The 16,833-nt window shown below is 34.0% G+C and overlaps 1 protein-coding gene and 1 long non-coding RNA gene across 6 annotated transcripts; both read left to right on the top strand.

Moving 5' to 3' along the window:
* Window positions 1-2,816: 2,816 nt before the first annotated feature.
* LOC107931149 (uncharacterized) lies at window positions 2,817-3,786 on the top strand. The gene is made up of 3 exons (XR_001693146.2): window positions 2,817-3,251; window positions 3,364-3,555; window positions 3,665-3,786. It is a non-coding gene; the product is annotated as an uncharacterized lncRNA (long non-coding RNA).
* A 3,278-nt stretch (window positions 3,787-7,064) lies between these two features.
* LOC107931148 (uncharacterized) lies at window positions 7,065-16,567 on the top strand. Of its 5 annotated transcripts, none has more exons than XR_005925343.1 (9): window positions 7,092-7,271; window positions 7,779-7,993; window positions 8,318-8,513; window positions 9,130-9,789; window positions 10,222-10,652; window positions 10,821-11,011; window positions 11,537-14,973; window positions 15,086-15,425; window positions 15,538-16,567. XR_005925343.1 is itself a non-coding variant. In XM_041110650.1 (5 exons), the coding sequence occupies exons 2-5, from the start codon at window positions 7,836-7,838 to the stop codon at window positions 10,411-10,413; spliced, it is 1,206 nt and encodes a 401-aa protein (XP_040966584.1). In that variant the 5' UTR covers window positions 7,065-7,271; window positions 7,779-7,835; the 3' UTR covers window positions 10,414-10,680. The 5 variants fall into 5 exon arrangements, 1 of the variants encoding a protein (XP_040966584.1); XR_005925346.1 differs by having other exon boundaries at window positions 7,092-7,993; window positions 11,537-11,888; window positions 12,015-14,973; XR_005925345.1 differs by having other exon boundaries at window positions 7,092-7,993; window positions 11,537-11,888; window positions 11,981-14,973.
* Window positions 16,568-16,833: the final 266 nt, after the last annotated feature.

The following is a 16,833-nucleotide window of genomic DNA, read 5'->3' as shown; positions in this document are numbered from 1 at the left end:
AGATTCTTGCTTTGCTTGTTTCCCTTTTCTTTACCCTTTTAACTAACTACCAATTCCTTATCCAACGACACAACATGCACAAAATTTTATTTTGCTTTTATGATTTGACCTAAAGTGTTTATGGTCCGAGTTAAATTTGTATCGGTATTATTGTATCGATATTAAGAATAATATTAATATACTTTATATTTATTTAAGTTTAATTCGATTTAAATTTTAAATTTTAAATTTTACTTACATTTATTTATATTTATAAAAAGTTAATTTAAACTTTTTTTTAAATACGCTCACTTATTACTATAGATTTAATTTTTATATATTATATAAATTAAAAAAAAAAAGCTATGCACATACTCAAATTTTATGTTAGCCCGAACTTTGTCCATATATTAAATAAGTTTAATTTTAAGTATAATTTTTTAACTTAATATTTTTATCTAAACTCTATTAAATTTTTAATAAACTTTTATATCTATACAAATAACTTCGATTCATTAACAATTCTAAAAGCATACCAACTTTGCTTACACAAAAAGGACCATACTTTATGGGGGATTTTTGGGTTGGGTTTGTTTGTGATGTGGGATTAGGCCCTTTTTTTTTAGCTTTCAAACTCTCAAACTCGTCTCGTTTTGATCTGATTTGATTTTATATTTAAAAGTGGTGAAGAGTTATTTAGAAAAAAAATATTTTGTAGAGAGAATACTATCTATGATTAGATTATTAGACCGAAAAGGAAGAAGGTCTCGGGTGCGTATAATACAACATTATTGGTATAGGTTGAAGCGGAATTTAGGCCTAAAATTTATACATAAATTATTAAAGATTAAAATGTGCTTCAAATCTATGTAGTCTTTAATAATTTGAAATTTAGTCCCTCAACTTTTCAGATTTAAAAAATACAAGTCCGCTTATTAACTCTATTAAAATTCTTTTATTAAATTTAGGTTCATTACAATATAATTTTTCTTGTTGCATTGCTACCAAAGCGAGTATTTGTTTATTTCAAACTGTCAAACCAGTAAATTTATTAGAAGAAGTTTAATGAGGCTAACTATTGAATTAAAATGTTGAAATATGAGAAGTACATAGATTAAATTCTAAATCTATGAAAGTACAGGGACTAGTAGCACATTTTGACCATTATTAAATTATGCATAATATTATTTATTAATAAATATAAACCCAATAACTTAAATAAACTATACATATATTAAACTTTTTTTTTTAAAATACAAAATATATCAAATGTGTTTTCTTAATTATACTAATCAACTTAATCATATTTCATATGTAATTAATCTGCTAAAGTTTAATATGAATTAATCTCCTAAATCAATCCTCGTGGTCGTTCCTCAATCAATAAATAGAAAGATAATACGCTTCAACGTATTTGCACCTACGTCTTCTTGCATTAACAATAATACCCATACCAATCAAGCTAAGATTTAATCGATAATATTTTAAAGATTATGATTATATAAAAAAATAAATTTAAATGCATTTAGTTTTTTTTCACTATTTACTAATTAATTAATTTTAAAAAAAATTAATTAAAATTTAAATAAGTTTAAAAGTATTAAGCATCAATGATTATATAAGCGAGAAATCCTAATTAAAATAAAACTCCTAAATTGGCTAAACAAGAAGTCTCAAGTATGAATATAAAAATTCCTAAACAACTTAAAATTAGACATTAAATGTAAGCTCAATATGATTTAAACACGAATTTGAAAGTCCAAAAGACCCAAAAATACATGGATCTCATCCAAAAATGTGTTAAGCCTTAAAAAATTGACAGCTTTGATGAACTTAATTGGATGAGTTTCATTCCATCCATGCATGTATTGCTATATAGTAACAGTTACATATATTTAAAAAGTTATTATGTGATACCAATAAATGTTAGCTGCAGTAATAAGGCATATTGCATTCCCGAGACGCATGTTTGAACCTTGGAAATGACATTGTTAGGAAGAGTAGCCAGATATAAAGAATACCAAAAAAATGTATTATGTGACATTATTCTTTCCATTTAGAATTATCTATTAATGCAGAAATTCAGTGAGGAAAATCTCGAATGCACAAATGGAGTATGATAGAACACGAGCAATAACTCGAACAAAAAAACGAATCAATAGGATAAGACTTCAAGACGTGTATCAAACAACAATCTTTAATATTCTATTTACCTCCAACTCTATACTCGGTGTGTAGATAATGTCTCAACATGCATAGGTAATGTCGCAACCTTGGGGTCAGAGAACTCCAGGTTGCAACAGCAATTTCCCAAGGTAGCAACAATTTGTTTAAATCATTACTAATTTTTGTTTCAAGTTCTTCTAAAGTAAGCATATACATCTCCCCTGTCATCTATGGATCTTTTTCTGCTATTTTCTGCAACTTCTCCCCAGAAATGGTCTTCAATCCACGATTCTTTTGGCCCCCTTTTAAGGTAATATTCTGCCATTTCCACTAGAAACTAAGAGTCATAGCATTGAAATCCATAACCACTGGACTAAATTGCCTTATCCAATCAACCCCAAGTACCATATCACTTCCTCCTAGAGAAAGTACTCTGAAATAATGTTCAAAAGGTTGTCCTTGCATGTACTAGTTTAATTGCTTGCATTTTGTTGTGCTAAATGGCTCCTCACCATTGGCCACTGTTATTGTCAAGGGATGAGCTCGTTCGAATTCAACTCCTTCCTTGGCCGACTTGGGGGTAATAAAGTTGTGAGTGTTTCCACTATCAATTAAGACATTGATAGGCCTCCCTTTAATAGATCCTTAATATTCTGATGTACTGTGTCCAACACTCCTTATCAAGGCATTAATAGATATCTCCAATGTTCCATCATTTCTTTTTCTTCAGTTGCAACCTCCTTTTCCTCTATTATTTCTTCTTCCATGGAATTAAAATATTTAACCTTGCATTGATGGCCAGGAGTAAACTTTTCTCTATACCTAAAACTAAGATCATTGGCTCTTCTATGATCCAAAAAAGCTTTTCCGTTTTGTGAACTGACTTGGTTTGATTTCTAAGGTTGGGACAAGTCCTTTGAGGAAAGGTTAGGGTGAGGGTTTGGTTGAATTTGGTAATCAATCTGTACTGACATTTCATGCAATTTAGCTTGCCTGGCAGAAGTACCAGCAGTAGCTAAAGAAGAAGGCTTATTGGTCTTAACCCTGTGTTTAATTTCTTCCTTCAATCTACTGATGATGCTGGACACAATATAATTTTCTTCCAGGTGAGGGTTATACTGAAGCATAAATGACCTTAATTCTTAAAACTTCTCCTGATAATATTCTACAATACTCTGTTGAACTAACTTGTTGAATTCCTCAACTACATCTGCACAGGTCCTATCACAAAATCTCTGACAAAGATCTACAACAAATTCAGGCCAAGTGGTTCGATGCTTTTGCAAAATATAGCCATCATACCAAGTCTCTGCCTTTCCCACCAAATACATGGAAGCAATATCAACCTTCTGATCCTCAGCTACAGAAAACATTGAGAAATATCTTTGACATTTCTTGACCCATCCCAAGGTTTTTAGCAGTAGCAGCGTTGTTATTTTGATTTGTTTCAGGTAATGGAGGTTCAGATGAACTGTCAAGTTTTACCAAGTCTTGTTTTTTGTTGGTATCTTTTTTTCAGGATTTGGGTTCATATTGGGAATTTAGTTTGGTTCCCCAAGTTGGAAGGTTATCTTTCATGCTCATCTATAACAATGACTTATATTGGTGTTTTTTTTATCTGCTTTTGATTAGGTATTAGTAGCTACCTGATTCATGTTGTTTCTTTGTGTTTCAGGTGTATTGGAGGAGGACCTTTTTGGTCAATGACTCCAATATTCTACTAATATATCTCTGTGTTTCTACAAATGTGTCATCGATACTACTTTTTTGCTCTTCCCACCACTTGGGAATTTTGGTTTCATCTTGCAGGCTTTCTAATTGTTCCTGCACCATTGTATTTGCTCATGCAACTGTGTGAATCTAGTGCCCTCGGCTCCCACCATAGTGTTCACCTTTTTTTGCTTTCCTAACTCGACTAGTGAATCTTTGTAGGCTCTGGTTGTCATAACCTTGGTAGTGACAATGAATTTTATAAAAGAAATGAAGAAGAAGAAGTTTGATAATTTCATTCACAACATACGTACTAACATTTCTTTGTTAGTACCTCATGATGGTGCCATGTGTGACTTGTTGTGGTCAGATCCAGAAGATGTCGTCGATGGTTGGGCTTTGAGTCTGCGTGGTGCAGATTTCCTCTTCGGTAGCACCAACATTTCTATGTTCAACCACACCAACAACATCGACTATATATGTCGTGCCCATCAGTTGGTCATGGAAGGGTACAAATAGATGTTGAATAACCAAATAGTCACCATCTGGTCAGCTCCCAATTACCGCTACAGGTAAATGATTTTTTTGTCTTCCCTTGTGCCAATTGGTGGTTGGTTGGTTCATGGTGGTGATGATGCAAATATGGTAACGTTGCTGCAATTTTGGAGGTGGATGAGAAACTCAGAAAGCAATTTCGGGTGTTTAAAGCAGCACCACATGAGGAAATGTGTTACAATATGAAGTTTGGTCTTCGTTTTAGTGGCATCACATATTCATTTTCGGTCTCAACGTTTATATCATTTGTCAATTTGATTTTTATTCCTTTTTAGTTAAATTTAACTCTCAATCTTTTTTTAAAAAAATCGGATTAGACTATTTTTTTAACGAAATTACTAACTAAAATATTAAATCTTTAAACATATTAGCTCGCATGACAATCCATATATGCTTCAAGATGTGTGAAAATTCATCACGCAAGTGCATGTCCCGAATCAAGTAATAAAGTGATAAGAAGATGTCATTCCCACGCGGACCAAATTCTAAGTTGCTAAGTACCAACTATTTAGTTTTATCTAATCCAGATCAATAAAATAAATTATAAACAAGTTAAAAGATATTTTATTAAACTAAAACAATGAAAATTACTAAGTTTTTCAATCAATTTTAAGCTCTTGGAACTCTAACTTCACCTATTTTAGCTCTCATTCAATTGTTCAATCTATGTAATTACTAACTCAAGATTCAATGGCATTAACTAGACCTTTCGAGTATCTAGCTAAGTTAACCCCCTCTTTCCCCACTAGGTATATTCCTTTGCTAGGCAAGTTGGGCTGAGACACTACGAATAAACTTATTGGGTTGATAATGTCATCATGTATATTCCTATCCTAGCCACAAATTAACTTATTCGTTTGCACTACTAAAGATAATCCTAATCTATTAGGCAGGGCGAAGCCAGAAAAATTTTTTAGTGGGGGCCGGATGAAATTTTAATTTTTTATAGTTTATATTTTTATAATTTGTAAATGATTAAATCAAATTTTTATAATTTTAGGGGCCAAAGTGTAATTTTACCTTTACTAATTTAAAATTTTTAAAAAATTTTAAGGGCCTAAAATGTAATTTTACATTTTGAGGGGGCCGGGCCCATGCCAGCCCCCCTGGATACGCCCCTGCTATTAAGTCTAGATCTAAACCTTAATTTTCTCTTCCAAGACAAATCAAAAGTATCAAATTAATACAACTTGGTGATCAGGTAAGCAAATTAAATAAACACAGGACTGAATAGATAATTAACAAAAATCAAAACAATTGAAGAGAGAATAAATTAATTAACTAAAACTAGGATCCATCGCACTGAAATCTAGTGGAGCAGAAGACTTCTCTTAACTACTTTTTTACTCTATGCTCCAAGCCTTCCGTTCTCCATTCGAAACCTACAACGTAAAGAGTAAAATAGCAATTAAAACCAAAATAACTCTAAAAATAATAAAAATCAAATAAAACATAATTAATCCGAAAAACTATAAAATGCACTAAAAACTAATTTAAGTGCTAAAATTACCTCCTAAAACATTATAAAAACTGTACTAAAACAACTCTAAATATGAGAGTTATCACTTCACACTATATATATTTTTAATTTTATGAATGTTTTTATTTTTTAATTTTTAATTTCTAAATATTTTATATTTTTTAAATTACTTTTTATGTGACATATAGACAAATAGTGATATGTCAGTATAAAATACACGTTGACTAACACATGGGTTGCCATACCACCGTTAGCATTTCTATTAAACAAAAGATTTGACTCATTTTAAAAGGCTAATGGTCAAAATTAAATAAAAAAGAATATGAGCAAAATTGACAAAATATGTAAACGTTTAGAGTTAAATTAACCAAAAAAATCAGATTTGTCATTTAAACCAATTAACTTGAAATTAAATATATTTCAATCGAATTTGATTATTAAATATAAAAAATTTGAATCTAAATTTAGAATCACCTAAACTGAAAATGATTCGAAACTAAAATAATTTGAATATTAGATAGCTAGTCTCTAAAAACTCGTATGATCTAAACTTAAATTGATCAGAACTCGAATGAGCTAAATTGAAGAGTAGAAAGACATACCTTAGATCCAAGTCAATTTGACGGTTAATGTCAAAGATCAAAGAAAAAAGTTTTTTGAATTTTGGTTTGTAGATTTGTGACGTCAAAAGCTATATAATGAAAAAACTGAACTATGAAACAATAGGGAAAAGAGAACTTTCAATTGGTGCAGACAGTGCAAACAAAGAAAGCCATATAACATCAATTTTACTAGCAAAGTAACTTAAATGAAAATTTTTGAGTAGTTTAGTGACCAAATCGTAACTTTTTTTAGTTAAGTGACTAAAACGAAAACTTACATATAGTTTAATAATTAATGGTGTAGTTTATCCTTTTCGTAATTGTTTATATACTTTTAAAAGTAAGGACCAATATTTTATATTTTTTATAACAATCAAATCAACCATTTTAACGGTAAAACAGAAGGACCAATATTTTGAAAGACCAATATTTTCAAATAAAAAAATATAATAACAAAATGTTTTAAAATAAGTATAGAGGACTAAAACCATAATTAAACCAATAATATTGGGCTTTTCACTGGCAGGCATGTGGGCTAGAATTAAAAGAGGAAAAAAAGGGAGAACTCATTTAATCAAAACCCAAAATTGAAAGGACAGTTTTGTGGTTATTCATCTTCTTGGTTGCCTGCTATTAGTTATCGCCATCTCTGCTTCCTTCCAGGCTCCACACAGCATCTATTGACGCTTCACCCCTTTTTAAAGGGACAGATATTCAGTGTACCCAAACTGAGCTTTATCTCTTTTGAAGGACGAATTAGCCTTCCAAATCCAATTCAGGTCAGCTCTATCTTTGATTGCTTCTATATTTCTTGGTTTTCAATTCGAATGATTTGGGATTCATTTATATGTATTGATGTTTCAATTTTTGTTTTTAATTTCGTGTCTATGCAAGATTTTTTCTTTTGGGTATTGAAGATTTTATTGCTGTGTCTATTTAATCCTTGAATTATGTTGTTTGGAGATGAATTTAGTCAAATTAACATAATTGATGCCATTAACACTATTCTTTTAGATTTAATAGTGTTTTTTATTACCAGATTAGTGTCTTAGAGGCATGCTGAAAAAATAAAACATTTTTGAAACATTTGTTTGGGATTCATTTTTTCATGTTGAATCTATAATAAAAATTGAATCTATAATACTATTGTGAAGGTAAGTTTTCGTTCGTTCGTTTCTACTCTTTTAATTAAATTGTTCGTTGGGTGTTTGGGGATTTTGGAATTTCAAGATTGTGGTGCAAAAATCTGTATTTTATGTTACCTAATTTATCTAACACGTTTTAAGGGAAAATCGAGAGGCGTTTGGTGTTCCTCCGGTGACTTAAGCTTCTGAAAAAGGAAAATGAATTTGGGGGATTTGCACAAGGTCTGGGAAATCAAAGCATTGAAGAGGAAACCTGGAGAAGAAGAAGCCAAAAAAATCTTAGAGAAAATAGCCAAACAAGTTCAACCCATTATGCGTAAGCATAAATGGAGAGTCAAGCTCCTCTCAGAATTCTGGTATCTTTATCAATTTTATTCATTTTTGTATCTTTTATTCTGTTAAAGAGAATGATTTTTTTCTTCAATTGTGCTGAATTCTTTTTCTTCAATTATGATTGATGGAAGAATGGGTATTTACGGTTATACTACTCAAATTCAAGCGCTTTTCTTTTATGGCATTGAGATGTGTTTTATCAATGCTGAAGCATGATGCCGAAGGCAAATAACGCATTGAAAGAATTGTGAAGCGTTTGCATGCTTTGAGTTATCATACTAGGAGTTACTTTGGCTTGACTTTCAAAAATTATACTGAATTTTGATTTTTTTTTCCCATATTGATAGTCCAAATAATCCAGCTTTGCTTGGGCTGAATGTGGGAGCTGGCATCCACGTGAAGTTAAGGCTACGAAGACCGAACCGGGATTGGGATTTTTATCCCTTTGATCAAGTTCTTGATACAATGCTTCACGAGCTTTGCCATAATGCTCATGGTCCTCATAATGCTAGTTTTTACAAGCTCTGGGATGAGCTTAGAAAGGTCCATTTCCATTCTTTTAGATAGTTCCTAATCATCATTTTCCAGTGCCAAATGCTGTTTCATGGATGGTTCATGTCTATATTACTAATTTTCCTGTTAAGACTTGTTTAAGTTCGTGCTATTGTGTTAGAACCATATAAGCCCATCAAATGAAAGATTCTGGCGTGTGAGGATCGAATCATTAAGAAAGCATTATTAGGTATGACTGGAGGTTCTCAGGATGTCCCTGTATATGGGGGATTCACGATTAAACATTATCTATGTGGAAAAGGGAGAGCTTATGTTAGTTGAATAATTTAATTATTGGTTACAATGTATTTGAGCCCTATGTTAGTTTTAATCCATTTGGGATGCATGTCTTACTCGGAAAATTGGACTGATCTTTGCTCAATCAGTGTTCCTTCTGCATGTTTCCTCATTGTTGTCTATTTACTTGTGTTTCTGGAATTATTGCAATTAAATAGGGGTTAGTTAAGGTTTTAAGAAATGCACCTTTATTTTTATCGTAGGTATCCTAAAGATCTTGATATATGAAGATAATTTGGAGAGTCTATATTTAAGTAGCGCATGGTGGTTTTAATGTCTTTGCATATTTTTCCTTGTTATATGCATGTAGGAATGTGAGGAGCTCATGTCAAAAGGAATAGCTGGCACAGGGGAGGGGTTTGATCTTCCTGGGAGGCGCTTGGGTGGATTTTCCCGACAACCTCCACTCTCATCTCTTCGTCAGACTGCATTAGCTGCAGCAGAGAACAGAGCACGCTTGGGGTCTCTGTTACCTTCTGGTCCTAAACGTCTTGGTGGTGACAGCACCATTAGGGATGCGCTTAGTCCTATACAAGCAGCTGCAATGGCTGCCGAAAGGAGATTGCAGGATGATATCTGGTGTGGTTCCCATTGCTCTGAGATTGCTGGGGATGAAGAAAGCTGTGCTGATCCTCTGCAGGATCATTTGGACTTGGATCAGGGAGGAGAGAGTTCGAGTATCAATGATGTTTCCAGCAGGCATGCTTTTGGTGGAACCTCTCTTAAACGTAGCCATAGGCAAGATAAACCGGAATCCAGCTTTGTGGATTTAACTACCCCTCCTGTATCTAGATCTTCTATCAATGAAGGTGCCAAATCTCCTAAACGAAGTTGTAAATCCAACAACCTTATACCTCACCAATCTAGTTCAAGTGCCACTCCTTCTGCCCCCATGCTTAATGATGATTCTCCAGAAAATCAAGGAGTAACTGCGGTGTGGGAGTGCCAATCATGCACTTTATTGAATCCAGTAAGTGTTTCATGCACCAATATCATTTCATTCAAATACTTTGCTTATAATGGGATATCATATTGTTTAACATATATGTTCATGTTTTATATTGAATTTTATGTGCTGAAACATTTTGATATTTATATTGATAATGTTCACGCTGGCATGCTTGGTCCTGTTTTTGAGCTGTATATTCTTATCCTGTATGGTATTTGGCCCACATATTTTTCAATTTGATTGTTCTTAATAATCATGAATTTGAGCTTTTTGAGCTCCACAGGCCATGATATATTAATATTGGCACGGACCATGTTTGCTTTTTTTTTTTTTTGTACAGTGAGAGATGCTTTGTGTTACTTGTTTGCCTCCTGAACTGGAGAAATATATATATATTTTAATGTCCTCTCTTGGAAACTTACTTTGCATGTCATTGATGTGAAAACATTGCAGCCATTAGCCCCAATATGCAAGCTTTGCTGCACGGAAAGGCCCAGAGACATTGGCACCAAGTACAAATTTTGGTCCTGTAAGTTTTGCACCTTGGAAAACAGTGTGAAACTGGATAAATGCTCAGCATGTGACCAATGGAGATATTCACATGGTGCTCCTATATCAACTCCAGCTCCCAACGTTGGCACATGAGAAGTAATCCAAGTCGGTTGATTTTTCCTTGTTACTGCACGTGTTACAAGAGATAGGGAGCATTTTCAACAGTTGTTTTGGTTGCTTATTACAATGCCTTGTTTTGTCTTGGCAGCCCTGTTTTTATTCATCTTTTGGATGCTATTAAAATGTTCTATTGATTAGAGTGATGAGGGGCGGATCTGGGTAGAATCACATTTTGGGGCGAACTGATGATGTTATTTCATAATCTTTTCAATGTAAATACCAGCTCCTACCATACACTCATTTGTTGTCTTATTCATGTACAGTTTCTCTTTTCTTCCCCTTTTTTTTTTGGTGGCTGAATTAAATATGAGAACTATGGGAAACTGAAGAGAATATTTAAGGATATCCAGTTATCTCGATAACGCATTACTTTAACCTAGGGATGGATGGCAAAACCTCTGCACATTCAATCATGTCCTTCTACAATGGCGATTTCGGAGGGCGCACTTGTGGAAGCTCTCCATCAACAAAGCTTCCACTCTTCTGGGTTCTTCTCTGCCTCAGCTGCCGCCGCATCAGCCGCCGCTACCATCGTTGCTGGAACCCCTTTTGCCTCCAGGTTCCTTTTTGGGTATGTTCATATCCGTGTATTTCTGTAGTTCTTTTGTTATTTGCTTGGTTGACAGTGGTGATTAGCAGAACCATTTTGGCTGTTGATGGTATTTAGGCAAAGGTATCAGTGGTCCTCTCATCGTCCGTATGTGTATGCTCGAGTCATGACTGAATTTGATGCTCAGTGAACAGTGATAATTTGATTGGACTGGATAATGGTTGTTCATTGAATTTAGGCAATTGGGTTTGTTTTTGTCTTTTCGGTTTCATATACATTTTTCATGTGTACATGTATGATGTATTTTCTGAAGGCTACATGCCTTCATCTGTGCGTGTAAGAATGCCTGTATTTGCTTTGTTTATTGGTAAATGGACAGCGCTGTGGATTGGGTTTATGTTAGAATAGTTCAATAGTTTCAAATTTTCGTTATTGTTACTGTACTAGGCAGCTTCTTTGGTTATAATTGCTTAGTAATTATTGATGTAAATGGGTGACATGTTTGTGCATAAATTTGACACTGTTAGCCTAGTGATTGCGCTGCAGTAATCCCAAGGTTTCTCATTGTGATGCTGCTGCGGCATTCCCTGAAGATTACCTTTCAAATGTACAAAGATTATCTGAAGATATTGTTAAGAATGTTAAGAACTTAAAAAATGATGCTCTCAAATACGCTGTGAAGGAGTATGAGGTTGAATTGAAGCCTCTTTATTCAGCTTTTGAGTTGAGGCCATTTGCTATGACAACTTTGAGGTCATTTCTGATGTTCTATTTGCCTCTGTTGGAGCCTGCCACAAATGTAGAAGAAGATGATGAAGATTTCCTGCAGGACACTAAAGAACAACATGTGGATTTAGTTGTTCCCTTTAAAAAGTCGGTGAAGCAAATAATCCATGAGGTGAGTTGTTTTCTTTTGGTCTTTCCCTTGATATCCTGAAATCTGCAGATTGCTTGATACTGTTCAGCTGCCTTACTCTTTATTGTTCCTAGCTTACATGAAGTCTTCTTATGTTCTTTCAACAAGTGATAAGCAAAGAACAACATGTGGATTTAGTTGTTCCCTTTAAAAAGTCGGTGAAGCAAATAATCCATGAGGTGAGTTGTTTTCTTTTGGTCTTTCCCTTGATATCCTGAAATCTGCAGTGCTTGATACTGTTCATCTGCCTCTCTCTTTATTGTTCCTAGCTTACATGAAGTCTTCTTATGTTCTTTCAACAAGTGATAAGAAAAAAGCCAGATATTTGTATAATTCAGCAATGTAAGCAATTAAAGTTAATAAACATATACGGAGTTAATATTTACACATGACAAATATGTTCGGTTCTTCTTTTAGTGGTGTTCATCAAATCTAAGCTCCAGACCGAAGTCTTTTTGTTGTAGATTGTTGGATCTCCATATTTGAACCACATTGCACTCCAACTGAGACAATCGTTTGCTGTTTTAACTTTTAAGGAATATCTGAACTTCATTATGTTTTATGATTATGTTACCTCATTGTTGTCTATTTACTTGTGTTTCCTCATTGTTGTCTATTTAATTGAGAAAACATGCAGAAGGAACACTGATTGAGCAAAGATCAGTCCAATTTTCCGAGTAAGACATGCATCATCCCAAATGGATTAAAACTAACATAGGGCTCAAATACATTGTAACCGATAATCAAATTGTTCAACTAACATAAGCTCTCCCTTTTCCACATAGATAATGTTTAATCATGAATCTATATACAGGCACATCCTGAGAACCTCCAGTCACACCTAATAATGCTTTCTTAATGATTTGATTCTCACACGCCAGAATCTTTCATTTGATGGGCTTATATGGTTTTAACACAATAGCATGAACTTGAACAAGTCTTAACAGGAAAATTAGTAATATAGACATGAACCATCAAGGAAAAAGTGGGTTGGATAAATTATAACTGTTGGATAAAAGTTTGAATAACACATATAATTGTACTTAATACATGAATGGCCCAAAATAGGCTCGGTTAATGATAAGGTTGACAATTCCTAGTATTTTAGAGGGTATGATATCCCTTTATGTATTCTACTTAGAGTAGAATTAGTATTTTCTATTAAATTATTATTATTTAGTTGCACTTTATTCGAACACAACTCTTGTACTCTTTCTCTATAAATAGGAACTATGAGCTAACTTATTTACATAAATCATTTAGCGTCATTCTTTTGTCAGAAAATAATGGTAATTTATTTTAAGAATAAATTTTATTTTCTAGGAAAAACTCATAATTTCCTATTATTGAGAGAATTAACTTTCAATGAAAATTATTATTTTGTGCACTTGTTTGTTTTGTTTGAACCCACACTCAAAGCAATTCAGGGTTCAAGGATAGCGGAGAAGCTATTCGGTAGAAAGCTTGGATCGACTTAGACCGCTTATATAAAGCACAAGTATAATTTCGGTTAAGGACATATTGTTATAAATATTATAAACACTCAGTTTTAAGAAAAAATTAAACTTCTATTGTGCCTAACAACATTGTTTTCTAAACCATTTTTTTCAACAAAAATCTCATTCATCAAGGACAGAAAGGTTGCTAGCGCATTTGTTCTCAAAGGGCATAACCTTAAATTTAAAGTGCCCATGGTGGGTTTTAAATACAGTTTTAAGAATATCTTCTTCCTTAATCTTGATCTGCAATATCCTAACCTTAAGAACATCTTTAAAAATATTTAGCCCCAGCAAATCCATACAGCAAATCCTCAACTATTGGACTAGGAAACTTATTTTTTACTTTCATAGTATTTAGTTGTCTATAATCCACACATAATCTTCAATTTTCATCTTTGTTCTTAACCAATAAACAAGGAGAGGAAAAAGGGCCCTTACTGCTTTGAATGATAGACAAAGACAACATATCTGAAATTTGCCTCCCCAATTGAGTCATCTAGTAATAAGGAAATCTGTAGGGCCTGAGATTTATCGGTTAGGCATCTGGCTTGAGAACAATGGCATGATCATGGCTCCTTACTGGTGGCATCCCTTTTGGCTCTTCAAACACATCAGAGTAATCATTTAACAATTTGTTTAAATCATTACGAATTTTTGTTTCAAGTTCTTCTAAAGTAAGCATTTACATCTCCCGTCATATATGGATCTTTTTCTGCTATTTTCTGCAACTTCTCCCCAGAGATGGTCTTCAATCCCGGATTCTTTTGGCCCCTTTTTAAGGTTATATTCTGCCATTTCCACTGGAAACTAACAGTCATAGCATTGAAATCCATAACCACTGGACTAAATTGCCTCATCCAATCAACCCCAAGTACCATCTCACTCCCTCCTAGAGAAAGTACTCTGAAATAATGTTCAAAAGGTTGTCCTTGCATGTACTAGTTCAATTGCTTGCATTTTGTTGTGCTAAATGGCTCCCCACCATTGGCCACTGTTATTGTCAAGGGATGAGTTCGTAATAATTCAACTCCTTCCTTGGCCCACTTGGGGGTAACAAAGTTGTGAGTGTTTCCACTATCAATTAAGACATTGATAGGCCTCCCTTTAATAAGTCCTTAATATTCTGAGTGTACTGTGTCCAACACTCCCTATCAAGGCATTAATAGATATCTCCAATGTTCCATCATTTCTTTTTCTTCAGTTGCAACCTCCTTTTCCTCTATTATTTCTTCTTCCATGGAATTAAAATATTTAACCTTGCATTGATGGCCAGGAGTAAACTACCTAAAACTGAGGTCATTGGCTCTTCTATAATCCAAAAAAGCTTTTCCGTTTTGTGAACTGACTTGGTTTGATTTCTAAGGTCGGGACAAGTCCTTTGAGGAAAGGTTAGGGTGAGGGTTTGGTTGAATTTGGTAATCAATCTGTACTGACATTTCATGCAATTTAGCTTGCCTGGCAGCAGTACCAGCACTAGCTAAAGAAGAAGGCTTATTGACCTTAGCCCTGTGTTTAATATCTTCCTTCAATCTACCGATGAAGCTGGATACAATGTAATTTTCTTCCAGGTGAGGGTTATACTGAAGCATAAATGACCTTAATTCTTAGAACTTCTCCTGGTAATATTCTACAATACTCTGTTGAACTAACTTGTTGAATTCCTCAACTACATCTGCACAGGTCCTATCACAAAATCTCTGACAAAGATCTACAACAAATTCAGGCCAAGTGGTTCGATGCTTTTGCAAAATATAGCCATCATACCAAGTCTTTGCCTTTCCCACCAAATACATGGAAGCAATATCAACCTTCTGATCCTCAGCTACAGAAAACATTGAGAAATATCTTTGACATTTCTTGACCCACCCCAAGGTTATTAGCAGTAGCAGTAGCAGAAGTTTCAGGTAATGGAGGTTCAGATGAACTGTCAAGTTTAACCAAGTCTTGTATTTTTTTTGGTATCTTCTTTTCAGGATTTGAGTTCATATTGGGAATTTAGTTTGGTTCCCCAAGTTGGAAGGTATATCTTTCATGCTCATCTATAACAATGACTTGTACTGTTTTTTTTTTTTTTATCTGCTTTTGATTAGGTATTAGTAACTACTTGATTCATGTTCTTCTTTGTGTTTCAGGTGTATTGGAGGAGGATTCTTCACCCTTTTTGGTCAATGACTCCGATATTCTACTAATATATCTCTGTGTTTCTACAAATGTGGCATCGATACTACTTTTTTGCTCTTCCAACCACTTAGGAATTTTGGTTTCATCTTGCAGGCTTTCTAATTGTTCCTGCACCATTGTATTTGCTCATGCAACTGTGTGAATCTAGTGCCTTCGGCTCCCACCATAGTGTTCACCTTTTTTTTGCTTTCCTAACTCGACTAGTGAATCTTTGTAGGCTCTGGTTGTCATAACCTTGGCAGTGACAATGAATTTTATAAAAGAAATGGAGAAGAAGAAGAAGCAGAAGAAGAAGTTTGATAATTTCATTCATAAGGAAGATTAATCATAACATACGTACTAACATTTCTTTGTTAGTACCTCATGATGGTGCCATGTGTGACTTGTTGTGGTCGGATCCAGAAGATGTCGTCGATGGTTGGGCTTTGAGTCTGCGTGGTGCAGAATTCCTCTTCGGTAGCACCAACATTTCTTTGTTCAACCACACCAACAACATCGACTATATATGTCGTGCCATCAGTTGGTCATGGAAAGGTACAAATAGATGTTGAATAACCAAATAGTCACCATCTGGTCAGCTCCCAATTACCGCTACAGGTAAATGATATTTTTGTCTTTCCTTGTGCCAATTGGTGGTTGGTTGGTTCATGGTGGTGATGATGCAAATATGGTAACGGTGCTGCAATTTTGGAGGTGGATGAGAATCTCAACAAGCAATTTCGGGTGTTTAAAGCAGCACAACATGAGGAAATGTGTTACAATATGAAGTTTGGTCTACGTTTTAGTGGTATCACATATGGTTCAAGATGTGTGAAAATTCACCACGTAAATGCACGTGCTGAATCAAGTAATAAAGTGATAAGAAGATGTCGTTCCCAAGTAGACCAAATTATAAGTTGCTAAGTACCAAATTATAAAAATTACTAAGTTTCTCAATCAATTTTATGGTCTTGGAAATCTAACTTCACCTATTTTCGTTAATCAATTATCTCTTATTCAATTGTTCAATCTATGTAATTACTAACCTAAGATTCAATGGCATTAACTAGACTCTTCGAGTATGTAGCTCAGTTAATCCCCCTTCCCCACTAACTATATTCCTATGCTAGGCAAGTTGGGCTAAGTCACTATGATTAGGGTATCAGGTATAATCCTATCCTACTAAAGTCAATCCAAATCTATTTAGTCTATATCTAAACTTTAATTTTCTCTTTCAAGTCAAATCAAAATTATCAAATTAATGCAAC

The sequence above is a fragment of the Gossypium hirsutum genome, chromosome A04, assembly GCF_007990345.1.
Source record: "Gossypium hirsutum isolate 1008001.06 chromosome A04, Gossypium_hirsutum_v2.1, whole genome shotgun sequence".
In the NCBI taxonomy this organism is placed as follows: domain Eukaryota; kingdom Viridiplantae; phylum Streptophyta; class Magnoliopsida; order Malvales; family Malvaceae; genus Gossypium; species Gossypium hirsutum.
Note: the sequence above shows the minus strand (reverse complement) of the source record. Positions and strands in the feature narration are given on the sequence as shown.

Coding starts and splice junctions, on each gene's coding strand:
- LOC107931148 (XM_041110650.1), top strand. CDS start 7,836: ATGAATTTGGGGGATTTGCACAAGGTCTGGGAAATCAAAGCATTGAAG. Junction 8,514..9,129: donor TCTGGGATGAGCTTAGAAAG/GTCCATTTCCAT, acceptor ATATGCATGTAG/GAATGTGAGGAGCTCATGTC. Junction 9,790..10,221: donor CATGCACTTTATTGAATCCA/GTAAGTGTTTCA, acceptor AAAACATTGCAG/CCATTAGCCCCAATATGCAA.